Here is a 15052-nt window from a genome sequence, read left to right as displayed (position 1 = left end):
TATAGTTTTAAAAAATTATTTTGTTGTTTGGTAAACATATTAGAAGTATAAGCTTTCTGTCGTTTATCTACATGTACATGTACCCTCTAACCTATAATCTATTGTGACCTACATTTTGATTAGTTAATTTGGATTTTGAATTTCGAAATTCGAATCTCGTATTTTGAATTTCGAATCTCGTAATATCGAATGAGCCTTCAGGGCTTTCGTATAAAGTTGTAGCTCACGAAAACCCAGAAGGCTCATTCGAGATTCGAAATTCAAAATACGAGATTCGAAATTCAAAATAAGAGATTCGAATTTCGAAATTCAAAATCCAAATTAACCAATCAAAATGTAGGTCACAACAGATTAAAGGTTAGAGGGTATATGCATATAAACTTAAAATACGACAAAAAGCTTATTCTTCTAATATGTTTACCAACCAACGAAACATTTCTTCTAAAACTATACATGGTTTGATGTATGCTTAGCATGCAGACAGGTCCATAGAAAGCGCGGGGGGGGGGGGGGGGGGGGCAGAAAACTTGTTCCAGCTCCCACATATTAATTCTGCACTTTATGTGATAACCATGTCAAATAATGACGAATACATCTCATAATATACCTGAAAGTGAAGTTGTATACGACGCCTATTAACCGATGATACCCCTCCAACAATTGATTCTAGTTTGATTTTTTTCAGTCATCTTAATATAAACAATGAAGGAAATTTCAACCATGAATATATATTAGTCTTGGATCTAAGTTGTATCTTTTTACATTTACAGGAAGCTTAGCTATGTGCGTGATAACGACAGAATACTAATATATCCACGTTTTAAAAATGATCTTATCCATTGATTCATATTAGCCTATATCAGCCTACGTACCACAGGAACCGGTAATTTTGTCTGTAATATAATAATAGTAGGGGTATATACCTTATCACCTCCTATTATTTATTTGGGTGTGGTATAGTATAGAACCCCACTGTTACTCTTACAGACAAAATTACCGGTTCCTGAGATTATACCTACATTAACACAGAAGATACATGTGCATTATGAATCAATGGGATAAGCTACTTCTTTCAAAAGGTGAATAAATTAGTGTTCTATTGCTAGCTTCCTGAAACATAATATATATATATATATATATATATATATATATATATATATATATATATATATGTGTGTGTGTGTGTGTGTGTGTGTGTGTGTGTGTGTGTAGACAACCTAGATGGGAGTGAAATAATTATTCCTGGTTCGAATTTCCTCCATTGCTTATACCCAGGCGCATATAATAAATGAACGGGTGATGAAGATATTTGTACAGGCATCTGAAGTATGGACACTCTTCTCATCACCCCCCTTCTGATTTTTTTTCTGCGGCGATAAATTCTCCGAAATGTGTGGATTCCTTGTCTATCCCATCCCTATTTCGATTTATCTGTAATGCCAATCTCTAAAGCTTACAAAAAGCGTGAAATGATTATATGAATCGAAATTGGGATATGATACATGAAGACAGGGAATACACACATTTCAGAGAAATTATCGCCGCAAAAAAAATCAGAAAAAGGGGGATGGGTGTTGGTTGTAGTATCGATACTTCAGGTGCCTGTGGATATTTGGTCAAACACTAAAATGGGTGGTTTGTTCCCAGTTAAGTTTCCCCTCCCCTCCCCCTTTTTGAAATTGCTGGCCGGCTACGGGTCTGGTTAAACACTCGTTAATCAATACCGGTAATTACCAGGGGCGGATCCAGGAATTGCGGTTACGGGGGGGCGCCACTTTAAGAGGCTGGAGGCCGCCTTTAGGCCCCCAGTGGGGGCGACTGAGGGGGCGAAGCCCCCAGAAGCTCCTGAATTTTACAGGGCTTGAAATATGTCTCCTATTTAGTCATTTGTATTATTTTCTATCATTTTTTAAAAGGTGAAATTAATAAAATGACGCAAATATTAGGGGTTTTCGGGAAAAAATAGGTTATCCCATCAAAGTAATTCAAGAAATCAAAAGATTTTGTCATTTTTTTTTTCTCCGGGAGTGGAAGAAATTATTGCTTCTTATATCGTTTAATACATTTAACATAAATTTGAAAATTATAAGGGGGGGGGGGGGGCGCCGGCAGCGCCCCCCTTAAATCCGCCACTGATTACATTGTAATTTTCCTTCATACATGTAGTTCACAGGTACTTGGGATCAGCTCCCCCCCCCTCCCCCCACCCCACCCCCGCCCTCGAATAAGCTACATGAGTTGAGTTATAAGTATGTTTGTCGAACATTTCTTTAATGCATGTCTTGCATACCCCAAAAGTCCAAAATAAATCAAAATAATCCCTTTTTATAAATACCATCACTGGGTATTTAGGGTATACAATAAAAAGGCTTATTTTAAGTTATTTTGGACTTTTGGGGTAGGCAAGACATTGTGACATGCATCAGAGAAATTTTCAACAAAAATAATTAAATCAACTCATGTAGGCTATTCGGGTGGTGTTGGTGGGCGGGGGGGGGGGTATAGTTATCTTCATGAAAAATAAATCATAAGAATATGCTCATATATGATCATACAAGCAGAGATGAATGGTATGGGGGTAAACCTGTAGATTAATCTAAAATCAGAATCCATTGCTACGGGGTGTCATCAGTTAATTTTATTAATATAACCTTCGATTCCATTTCAATTAAAGTGTACTATTTGAAATATATTCGACCTGGTTCCGCACACACCCCTCCCCCCACGCTATCTATGAACCTGACTTTCTACAGGCCTATTTGCATATAATGACATGATTTATAATGTCAAAATATTGCCCATGATATGAATGAGGGGGATAAGATATTTTTTTTAAAACCTGGAAAGCTTATTTTTCTGTCGTAATGACACATGTAGTTAACCTTCCTGGAACCTAAAAGAATGTAGAAAGATATAGATCGGAGAGAAATATGTATTCATGGTTCGAATTTCCTCTATTGTTTATACTGTAAATGTATTACATTTGGCTGTGTATTCTATTTAGCGCCTTTGGCGGAACGAAGCTTCCGCTAAATCAAGTACATCGCTAAATGCCATCCATAAATCTAGATGTTTAAAGTAATTCAGGAATGCGCTAAATAAAATCTACGCTAACTTGTTGAAAAACGATTTCCGCCAAATATTGTACACACCAAATATAATACGTTTACAGTATATAATAGATTAGTACTGGACCCTAACGCCCACAGCTACGCGCCTGTCTGCATGCTAAGCATACATCATCTAACATTTATAGTTTTAAAAGACATGTTTCGTTGTTTGGTAAACATATTAGAAGTATAAGCTTTCTGTCATATTTTAAGTTTACATGCATGTACCCTCTACCCTTTTATCTATTGTGACCTACATTTTGATTGGTTAATTTGGATTTTGAATTTCGAAATTCGAATTTCGTATTTTGAATTTCGAATCTCGAATGAGCCTTCTGGGCTTTCATAGCAGCTACATATATGTTACATTGTACAATTTATCAATTAATCTAAACAATATCTTTTCACTATATGGATGTCAAGTAATATGATTGATCAACAGGTACAAACAAGTTCTCTCCAATAGGTTTATGTTAAATAATGAACTAAGGCTATATTTGGTTCTCCCGTCGATTAGGTGACAATGAAATATATCAACTTCTATAATTGTAATCATAAACCACGATCAGAAATTCGAAAGCAACACACTCACTGGAAATTCTACAAAAAACCCTGAAGCGGTATAAATCGCAAGTGAAAGCTACACTATACTACACATTGATCGGAGCATCGATCGAACATGCGTCCTCAGTAGCATTCAGTACAAATCACACTAATCATGTTCCTTGAACAATTGTAGGGTAGAACCGCCAGGTGTGTCTTGAACGTGGATTTTGCTTTTGCTACACGATCAAGAAACAGGATAGACATAAAAAATGTCAAGTATTACACACAATGGAGATGCCATGACTAGAGACCACCGCCATAGACATTCATGTGTCTACAGACATGTCAATAGAAATATCTTTTCTCGGTAGGTTAGAGACTGACACCGTCTACTAGAGTATGTAACGGCAACATCTTCGTTAGAGAAGTGTAAGGCCAAGTTGGACAGTGTTCCCTGGATACAACTAACTTATGATTCTCCGTTGTAGACAATATACGAAATGTACAAAGTTTAAGTTTTAGTTTCGTTTTGTTAATACAAGCTTAGGTCCCCTATTTTGACTCAGATGGAGTTCACATTACACTGAAGAAAGAGGTCAACTCCATGGAGGAAGAAGAATGTTGTGCAGCTTGCTCACATAAAAGATAAACCATTCTGGTATTATGAAAATATAAAAAATTTTTTATAATGTATCTATCATAAATATGCTGTCTTCTATTACCTTCAAAGTGATTTGCTTAATCTTTGACGGCTTCTTCTGACCTGTATGCTCTACCTATGTTTTCTTTATTTGCCAATTAAAGTCACTAATTGTGTGATATAAATGACAATAAATGTCCATCAAATATTGTCGCGAATTGTCAAGTTCGTGAAACTATTTACATAGCATTGCCTGTGGGTATAAACACATGCCCATGAAATAGTAATTGAAATACTTGGCAATATGAAATATCAAATATACACTTGTGTAAACTGATCCAGCATTCGTCCTCGGTTCTCCATCGTATTTAAATATTCATCTACAAGCGTAAATTCCATAGATAACTGAGGATATTCACCATTTTCACTTCGAAATACTAGATCTGTAGATTAACCCCACACTATTACATATACATATATTTGCACGGATCCAGAAAAGTTCTACCATAGGAGTGGATTCCACTCCATACAATTTTAGATAAATCTTAAACAGGACTTTTGGACTATCTCTGGTCAAAACTGATTTATTTAAGCATAAGTAGGTAATTTTTTTGTAGTTAACTAAATAACCAATATGTTTCCATGGAAGTAGGTTTCTTGATCAATTAAACTACAAATTCAATTATTTCTCAATTAGTATATTTTATCCAGCAAATGAATACAAAGATAAAGTTATGATATTATAGAATCAATCTGCGGAAGTACATTGAATTGGTTTCAGTGATTATGGTTGCTGACCCTTTCATTTCCATACTAACACATTTTGTTTCATATTTTCCCCTTTGTGATAATCAAATCTAAATAATTAAACAGAGTCATATAATGCTTTTACAGGAAATACCTACATAGATAAATATCTAGTTATCTTGTGAATACTCAACATTACAATCGATACAAAGTAATTCAACCACATTCATATAATTTCATTTTGAGTTTTATATTCTACCAATGTGATATGCTTTTCTTAATTTCATGGTTTTATAAATTTTATCTACATCAACTTATGACTAATCCATGGAAATTATTAAAGTACTTCATAACAATTATTTAGATTATGACAACACTTTCACATTACAATAGGCATATACTTTTCTGCTTGCTGAAACAAATCAGTTTTATAATTAGTATTTTTCTTCAAAGATAAAAGGAATGGTTGTTATGATAACACAATAATTATTTGTTCAAAGATAATATGACAATGAGATAGTCTACACTATCACATGGTAATAAGCAGACCTTTAATACTTTCCGATACAACTTATCATTATGATAATTTAACTGTGTAGTAGTTTACTTATGCCAAATTCAATAGATGGGAGATAATCTATTAGGTTAGGGATATTATATTAATAAAATATTGAGATTTTCATTATACATTCAGATCATGATATTACCATGGCAACCAATTTTTGAAGCTATATAATATTAATCAGCAAAATAAGACATTGGTTGTTGTTTTGGTTTTTTTATAAATATTTTACACATAAAGGGATGAGTTAAATCATATATAACTTTCATAGATGTATGTTGTCGTGTTTTCCTGTAAATGTTCTAAAATGGCTTAAAATTGTAGGGTTTTTTTTCTTCAAAAATAGTCAAAATGCCAAACATTGTTTTTTTTTCAACTTCAGGAACAATAGGTAATCCAATATTGATTTATTGATGTTTTATTATGCATTTGTTATGCTTAACTTTATCTTTAAGTGAGCAATAGAGAAATTTGTACACCAGTAAAATTACTGTGTTCATGTCTAATAAAAAACAGTCCAAAATCGAGCTATTTCAAGATGTTCTTTTTACCATGGCAACGGTACCCCAATTAAGAATTTGGTACCAAATTCTATGAGAGGGCATCAAAAAATCACTATATGCCTAATTTCAACAAAATCGGTGAGGGTACCTATTCATCCCTATATTAAAAATGTTGATGCTTACAGAGAATGGCTCTTAAAGCAGTTGAGAGACAGGATCACCATATCCTGGCGAGAAGAAAACATTGCTTCATGAATATTGGAATCCCACGATGGAAAAGCTGTTTACAGTTAAATTATTTGTTTGCCGTTAACTTAAATATTCAATAAAATATGAATTTATATATTTAACTCTGGTATATCCAGGGGTCCATGTTTCCCCAACTGTTTATTTTGTATTGCTCATAGGAGTTATGAGATTGATCACTGTTCGTTATATTCACCTTTCATTCTTTTTAGGCAGAATATATTCAAAGGTTTCTACATGGGAAGACACAATCTCTTGCTGTGGCTAAGTATAAAGCACATGTCGAAGACACTGTGGGATTTCCTTTTAGTTCAATCTAGCAATCCCAGTTAACTTCCTAAACACCTGTAATTCTAGATATCGATCAAAGGTTCTTCTTATGATGCACTTAAAATGTCAATACTGCATTTAGTCCATTTACAAGTTTGAATGCATTTATAATCTTTGAAAACTACACAAGTGTCCTTACATACCTATAGTATACATGCTTTGTTCATAGAGAAGACATTTAAAGTTGTTTCCTCTGTTCCGACATTTTTAAATAAGAAAAGCGTATCACAATTTCCTTGTTTTTAGGATGCTTAAAATGCTGACGGCCGATTCAATGCAACGGCTTATAATGGATATCGCTTGTGGAAACCTTTCTTTTGAAATTATATATTAATAACCTCTACACTTGTGTTAATCTATTTTGATTACCAGTTGAATTGCAGTCTCTACTTGTGTAAATATATTATGCAACATAACTACGACTGTTTCGTTAGGATTATAAATTGAAAAGTATTTTACGAGAAAGTAAACGGAAAAGTTTCCAACATCAAATACACTAAGTTACAACTCGAGCGACAGTGCTTAGACCCTGTAAGAAAACCCTATATAAATCAAATTAACTTCCTGAAAATTTGATGTGTTTTACAATAACCAAACAGAATAGGGTGTGCATGCATTGTAAATATTAGTACTGAATGGGTAATGTGACATAGATATTTGTTCAAAAACCGGCAATTTGACAGGTATGATTAAAAGGGTAATTTCGTATCCGTATTTGTTTTAAAAAAACATGCGTTAGTTACAGTGCATATAAAGACTTTGTATTTTCTCTCAAAATCATTGGGACTCGCAGGGACGGATATTCAATATGGTTCCTATGAGGGTTTTAGTGCTGTTCGCAATACCACTAATTGGTATTTTTCTGCAAAGTAAATATCAACCTATCTTTACTGTAAATTCCTAAATATATGCGAGGAATTTATTATCACGTAGTTTCGCGAGAAACATCACTTGCGAAAAAAATATTTTTCGGTTTTATATTCATATTGCTAAAACACATGCAAAAACGCTTGATCAACAGAGCACTCGCGTATTTATTTTCTCGCGATTTGACGTTCATGAGTGATCTCGCGATAAGTCTTCGCGTAAAATAAGGAATCTACCGTATGTATATGTTCAACTCTAATATCTATCACATTATTTTCATTTATATCTATTGATAGTTGTGACTCACAAAACTTATCATTTCAGAATCATCCAGCAAGAGCATTGACGAAAGTAATTACCATCATCTCGAAAGTTCCTCAGACCTTGGTGAGTAACTTCACCAATGTATGAAATTAATAGCATAATATATCTAAGACCGTTTTTAATCTTCTTTTTTTTTTTACTACGGGCTACACCCTTTTTACCCAATAGAGTTATAGGGCTCGCTCTGGGTGTTGCCGATTGAAAAGGTATGCTTTCTCCTAGATACCCGATCCCACTTTTGGTATGTCTAAGGTTCCATATTTGTACAACACTTAATTTTGTTTTTCTTATAGAAAATATATTTCTCAACTAATTGAATACCCTAGAGCATGTTTTCCATATGATCAGTTATTGAATCGAGGCAGGCTAGTGAGAAACAAATTAAAGTTACATGGGTTTCAACAGTCCCGTTTAAACTTGGTATTTCACAATGCTATGACCGTTATAACGACATAGTTTACCAATACAACCGGTTGATGGAGGTGCTTACTCCTGCTAGGCACATCATCACACTTCTGGTATACCCAGAGGTCTGTCTTTGCTCGACTCGGTATTTTGTAATCCTTTTAGGAGTTATAGGATTAATCATTGTTCGTTATCTTTACATTTCAGTAGAAATGTACCTTGAAATTAACAAAGCGGCTTTTTCATATCTCTATAGAAATATTCCATTATCACCTGCAAGTCAATCAATGATAGGTTGTATTTGTAAACTAGATTACTATAACGACCATAGAATTTGCGAAATGCTGACTTTAAAGGAAACTGTTGGAACCTCAGTACCATCAACTTGTTTGTTAGTAGTCTGCTTTTTCAACAAAAATGGAAAACGCAAATATTCATCTGTATTGATCACTGATCCAAAAATTACTTTGTTAACAACTACTCTGATTCCAGACACAAGTGCCCTGAAATTGAAATTGAAATGAGTTCATCATTGACAATATCTTCGTAGTATTTGGTGATAAGGTCTTCTTAGAGTCTGTTGGAGTACCTATGGGCACGAATTGTGCTCCTTTGCTAGCTGACCTGTTTTTATATTCATATGAAGCAGAATTTATTCAAAAACTTCTACTTGAGAAAAAAAAATTCTTGCTGTGGTCTTCAATGCGACATTTAGATACATGTATACCGATAAGGTTTTATCTATTAAAGATGCTAAAATTCATTCATATGTCAATTCGATATATCCTTGTGAACTGGAAATAAATGACACCACAGAGTCATCAGCTTCCGGTTCATACTTAGATATTTGATTGAAAATAGATATTAACGGGAAATGAACAACTCAACTTTATAATAAACAGTATAGTTTCAGCTTCGCGATTATCAACTTCCCATATTTATGCAGCTATAATCTATTCTCACTTGCACATGATGTTTATATCTCTCAACTGATTCGATACGCACAAGCGTGTTCTGCAAATGACCATGTGTTAAAAATAAGAATGACAAACAAGTTGATGGTGCAGGGGTTCCGACAGTCTCGTTTAAAGTCAGCATTTGGAAATTATATCGTTGTTATATAATACAACCTATCATTGGGTCGATTGCTGTCTGACGTATTTTATGGCGATTGTTATGCCGTTCTTGGCACACTGATTTTGACTACGGATAACTCCGTTGACCTGATCAAGATAGAGGGCTGAAGGCGGGTGTGATCGGTCGACAAGGGAAGCTTACTCCTCCGAGGCACTTGATCCCACATCTGATATATCCAGGGGTCCATGATTGCGCAGCTTTCTGTTTTGTATTGTTTATAGGTGTTATGAGATTGATCACTATTCGTTATCATTACCTTTCAATAAGCAACTGTCTATAATGTCATACTTTCATAATTTTATACCAATTTTTTGGGCGTTCTTGGCACATTGATTTTGACTAAGGGTAACTTCGTTTACCTGATCGAGATATAGGACTCATGGTGGGTGTGGGTGGACGACAGGGGATGCTTAATCCCCCGAGACACCTGATCCTACGTCTGGTACGTCCAGGGGTATGTGTTTCCACAATCCTCTATTTTGTATGGCTTATAAAGGTTATGAGATTGATCACTGTTCGTCATCTCCAGCTTTCATCAAATAGTGTAGTTATTATGTCATCATGAGGAATGGTTGTGCAGCGGGTTAAAAAGTCATATGTTTTGATGTTGTTGATTTGATAAAAGACTTGTTTACCGTCCACATTTAATTAACACCACTTCTGGCATCTGTAGTCGCACAATACCTTTCAAAATTCTCTTGCACGGGTGTTAATATTTTCGTGAGGAGCAAATATAGATTCGTTGTATAACATTTACTGGATCAAAAAATGTATCTTTATTTGTAAGGGTTTTTATGACGTTTAGGAATACAGTATTAGTACGGTAACTCTATTCATCCAACCCATTGACTGGGATATTAAATGTGTCCAAAACTGAAGCATGGTTTTAAAGAATTTCATCTTTTGAAAAGGCAGTTGGAGTATAAGTACGATTACCAAAAGTCGAATTGATGCCAAGTCCGTTTAAAATACAATTGTTATAACGAGCCTTACAAACAAAGACAATGTTGTTACAAATGTTAAATTTCAATAAAAACAGTAGAATTGGATGATGATGTCTTAAATAACCCAACGGTATAAAGTAACAATTTCTGAAAACAAATAGTAAAACTCACCACATAATTATAAAAGTTCAATTTCAATTCCTTCTCCAGATGGGAAACACGAGCTGATTCGAACCAGGCGAGATATGGATAGTGCTATTGCAGGTAGTAGACTGTCTAGATGATTTTGTATGTATTGCAGATGACATTATCTCTTAGATGCTATGTTACGAAGAGTAATTATAATTTTTTTTTATACATTTTTCTTAGATATGACAGATTCTGAACGTGCAGTGGGCGATTCAGCGCTATCAAATGAGGGTAAGTGTTTGAAATCATTTTAGCATCAATGGTTTTATTTAAGATTACTTGTTTGAATATATATTTCATTTTGAAAATATATAACATGACAGCAGGAACTTTGAAGTTTAAGGAAAGTTGATGGATGCTAGTTAGTGTTTCATAAAACACATACTGGCATGAAATCTTGCGGTTTAAACAGTCATGTTCAAATATGAAGTTTTTTCTTACATTTCTTCATTTCTGTTGAATTTGCAGCCATCATAAAATGCATACTATATTTTACAAGTAGAATTGTATTCGTGCACGGATTATTTGCAACTGCAGCTTATTCATGAGGTAATTTCTACCAATGCAACTTGTAAAGCTATCAATTGCAAAAACATTGAAAATATACGTGGTAGTTATACATTAACATACATTCTGTCACGTTTTTTGAAGTTTTTAATCATATTAGTGTAGAAAACTGAACAATCTCTATCTCAATATAGCTATATCATAGTGGAATATTTTCTTACATTATATATATATATATATATATATATATATATATATATATTGGTGTAGACTACTTTATCTCTATATATTCGTGTATATTACTGAATAATCAGTATCTCATTTTGTTATTTTCGTGTAGATTACTTTATCTCTTTATAACTCAATTAGTGTAGAATACTGAATAATGTTATATCATTATAGAATACTGAACACTCACTACCTCATTGTCCCTATAGTTGTGTAAAGTACTCTCTCTTTCATTATGATTATATTAGTGTAGTAGACTGAACAATCAGCATCTCATTATAAGTATATTAGCGTAGTAGACTGAGGAATCAACATCTCATTATCATTATGTTATTATAGAACACTAAAAAATCACTACCTTCTTATGATTATTGATTGAAAAGATCAATAAAAATTGTGAATTATTCATCAGATGAAACACATGACATACAAAAACGTTGGGGCCGACGTAGGAGAAAAGGGGGCCGCAGGAGGTCACGTCGTAGAAGGAGATTCAGTGTCGGCCGTGTTATGGCGAGAGTAGGAGAAGGTAACTACAAAGCTTAACCTGAAGAATATAATGGCATATGAGTATGTGGATATCTTTTTATGTCCATGTGTACGTTAAAAAAGTGCAATTCATTTTGTATGAAATCCAAATACATTTTATTTATTGTTACATATATTCACTTAGTACTTACAACTCATCTCTTGGAGCAGATTGGCTTCCGTTTCCGATCTCCGTTTTGGGACATATTATGTGTTATTCATTGTCACATCGATCTGGTTTGATAACAAATAAGTATATATGTGTATGCTCAAATAAGAGAAAATGTCCCTTCTGCACCAACAAAAACTGTTTCTAGTTCTATTCCCTCAGTATGTGGTACTATGGTAAGAGATAACGCTCGTAGATCATCTATCTATTCATTTATTCAGGCATCTTTTCAAGAACAATTTATCAATCATTCACTCCAATATGAGGGAATGGTTTCATGTTTGTCCGTTAACCTTTGATCAATGTGTGGAAAAGTCAGATATTTTTTTTTATGAAATACATATATGTATAGGCTCTTTTCACTGAATTATACGACTTCTGAAAGTGTTTGGTGCAAGATTGCGTCATCAACCATTGTTTTCGAAACTAGATGTAACATGACACGTGTTTTCTATCAGGTAGAATTTCCACGTCATACAATTGATGATCACCGTTTACATTTTGAATCACTGATATTTATCATTTTTGGTGATTAAAGACTCTATAAATGCGCTTTTTTGTATTGTTTTGCATTCATCCAAGTAAGAAAATGACACCAGTCATTGCTATATAGTTCTATTGAGATACCTGAAGTGGCACTGCTGCTTATCAATACCAGAACTTAACAATCGTACAAAAGTACAATTTTGTTTTCTGATGTAAACCTCTACTATTTCCTCTGATCGCAATATTGAAAGATGTATTTACTATATGCAGGTTTAGGTATCGCACAGTCTGTCAAGGATCTGATTGGGGGATGAGACACTGGTGGGAACGATGACGACAATGCGTGAGGATGAATATTAGGACAAAGATGCATGTACAATCGATTATACAAATTAAAAAAACATTGATTTCTTTTATTGTTGCCACATCTTTGAGACGAGATTCTGGTAATGAATAGAACATTTAGTAATGGCATTAGTTTCCTTCTAAACAATGAAAGAAACTTTCAATAGAGACAATTATTTTCCTAGTTTTCAGCTATCAATGTTGAAAACTAAAAGTTCATGAGCTTCATTGTACTCCAGAGCAGTTGCGTGTTCCCATGTACATGTAATGCCTCAAATCTCACACGTGTCCTCACCCAGTGGCTGAAACTAGATATGATTCTTGGAACCAAGGAAGAAAAGGTGGTTCAAACAAAATACCTGAAAACCACCCTTTCTTCCTTGATTCCAAGAATCATATCCAGTTTCAGCCACTTTTCAAATGACTAAACAGGTTAAAATGAAAAGCCACACACACAGAACTGGGAGAGATGTAAGAACTGTTATTAAATCGCATGGGGATGATTACTCCTCCTGGGCACCTGATCCCACCTCTACTGTGTCCAGGGGTCCGTGTTTTCCCATTTTTTGTATTGCTTGTAGGAGTTATGAGACTGATCACTGTTCGTTATCTTCACCTTTCATGCTCCCTTATTGGCTGACCTGCTGTTTCTATTCTTAGCAAGAAGAATTTATCTAAAAGACATATGAATATTATTGTTAATAAATAAAACGTCATTGATATATCTAAATGACGAATTGAAGGCCAGACGAAGAGAGTTTTTTTTTTGGTTCTGACGTTGAAGGTTTTGAATAAATACTCTTTTATTGGAATGTACAAAAAAGGCCAGCTAACAAAGGATCACAATTCGTGGTCATTGGGAATTTCAACAGACTGTTGGAAAACCTGATCACTAAATACCACGGAAATATTGCAAGTGAGGAACTCCAGCATACGTTTTATTTCAACTTCAGAGTACTTGTGCGTGGACTCAAATGGCGTTTAACAAAGTAAATGTTTGGATAACTGATCACTAGATATGAATATATGCGTTTTCCATTTCTGTTGAACAAGCGCGCGTCTATGATGTAAAGGAAGTCTAGCCTTTTATCTATTGTGAAGAATGTTCGTGTAAAGTGTTGAAAATCCATACGTTTTGATGTTGTTGATTCGACGAAGGTTTTGCAATTTCAAGTTTACTTAAAGTTCTTAAGATTTTTTTTAGAATCAAAATTTGATTAACACTTCTTGTGGCATATGTAGTTGCACAGCTGATTTGAAGTTTCTCATTCACAGCTGTTAATATTTTCGTGATGAGCAAAGATGGGGTCTTGGTAGAACACTTACTCGATCCAGCAATGTATCTTTGTATGGGTTTTCATGAAGTTTATATATAAAAGGTGAAGATAACGAACAGTGATCAATCTCAATACTCCAATAAGTAATGCAAAATCGATTGTTTGGCAAACACGGACCCCGGACACACCAGAGGTGGGATCAGGTGCCTAGGAGGACTAAGCATCACTCGTCGACTGGTCACACTCGCCGTGAGCCTTATAACCTGATCAGGTAAACGGATCTATCTGTAGTCAAAATCAGTGTGCCTAGAACGGTTAACAAGCGGTATGAAACACGTTAGACAATATTTGACCCAATGATATGTTGCATTGACAAACTAGATCATTAGAACGGCCATATAAGTTGCAAAATGCTGATTGTAACTGAAAGTGTTGAACCCCTCCACCATCAAATTGTTTAATAATTGCCTGCCTCAATTCAAAAACTAACCATACTCAGAAAAAGCTCTTACATATCGAATCGGTTTGGAGATATAAACACCGTATGCAGGTGATAATGGATTATTGCTACACGAATGCGGGAAGTTGACGATGGAGAAGTTGAAATCATTCCATTTATTAGAGAGTTGTATTGTTAGTTTGCCATCAATATCTACTTTAAAGGAAATATCTTTGTATGAAGCAGACGTGCACGACTCTATGGTGTCTTTTATGTTGAGTTCACTGAGATATATCGAATCGACATATGGATGAACATTTTTATTGATAATAGATAATACGTCATCGATATATATTATAAATGTCGAATTGAAAGCCCCAGCAAGATTTCTTTCTTCTCATGTACAAGTTTTTGATGAAAGTCTGCTTTATATGAATATAAAAAAGACTATTCGAAGACCTGATCACCAAAGATCACGGACGTTTAAGAAAGTAGTTTTTTGGATGACTGATCACTAGATATG

General features: G+C 34.4%; 1 protein-coding gene across 1 annotated transcript; it reads left to right on the top strand.

Moving 5' to 3' along the window:
- Positions 1–7469: 7469 nt before the first annotated feature.
- Positions 7470–12879, top strand: LOC130046251 (uncharacterized). Its single transcript, XM_048880972.2, has 6 exons — positions 7470–7553; positions 7876–7938; positions 10572–10625; positions 10731–10781; positions 11698–11814; positions 12739–12879. The coding sequence occupies exons 1-6, from the start codon at positions 7493–7495 to the stop codon at positions 12780–12782; spliced, it is 390 nt and encodes a 129-aa protein (XP_048736929.2). The 5' UTR covers positions 7470–7492; the 3' UTR covers positions 12783–12879.
- The last annotated feature ends 2173 nt before the right edge of the window (positions 12880–15052 follow it).

Source organism: Ostrea edulis, chromosome 5, assembly GCF_947568905.1.
Source record: "Ostrea edulis chromosome 5, xbOstEdul1.1, whole genome shotgun sequence".
Classification (NCBI taxonomy): domain Eukaryota; kingdom Metazoa; phylum Mollusca; class Bivalvia; order Ostreida; family Ostreidae; genus Ostrea; species Ostrea edulis.
The sequence above is the reverse complement of the archived record's forward strand: the minus strand, read 5'-3'. Positions and strand labels throughout refer to the sequence as shown.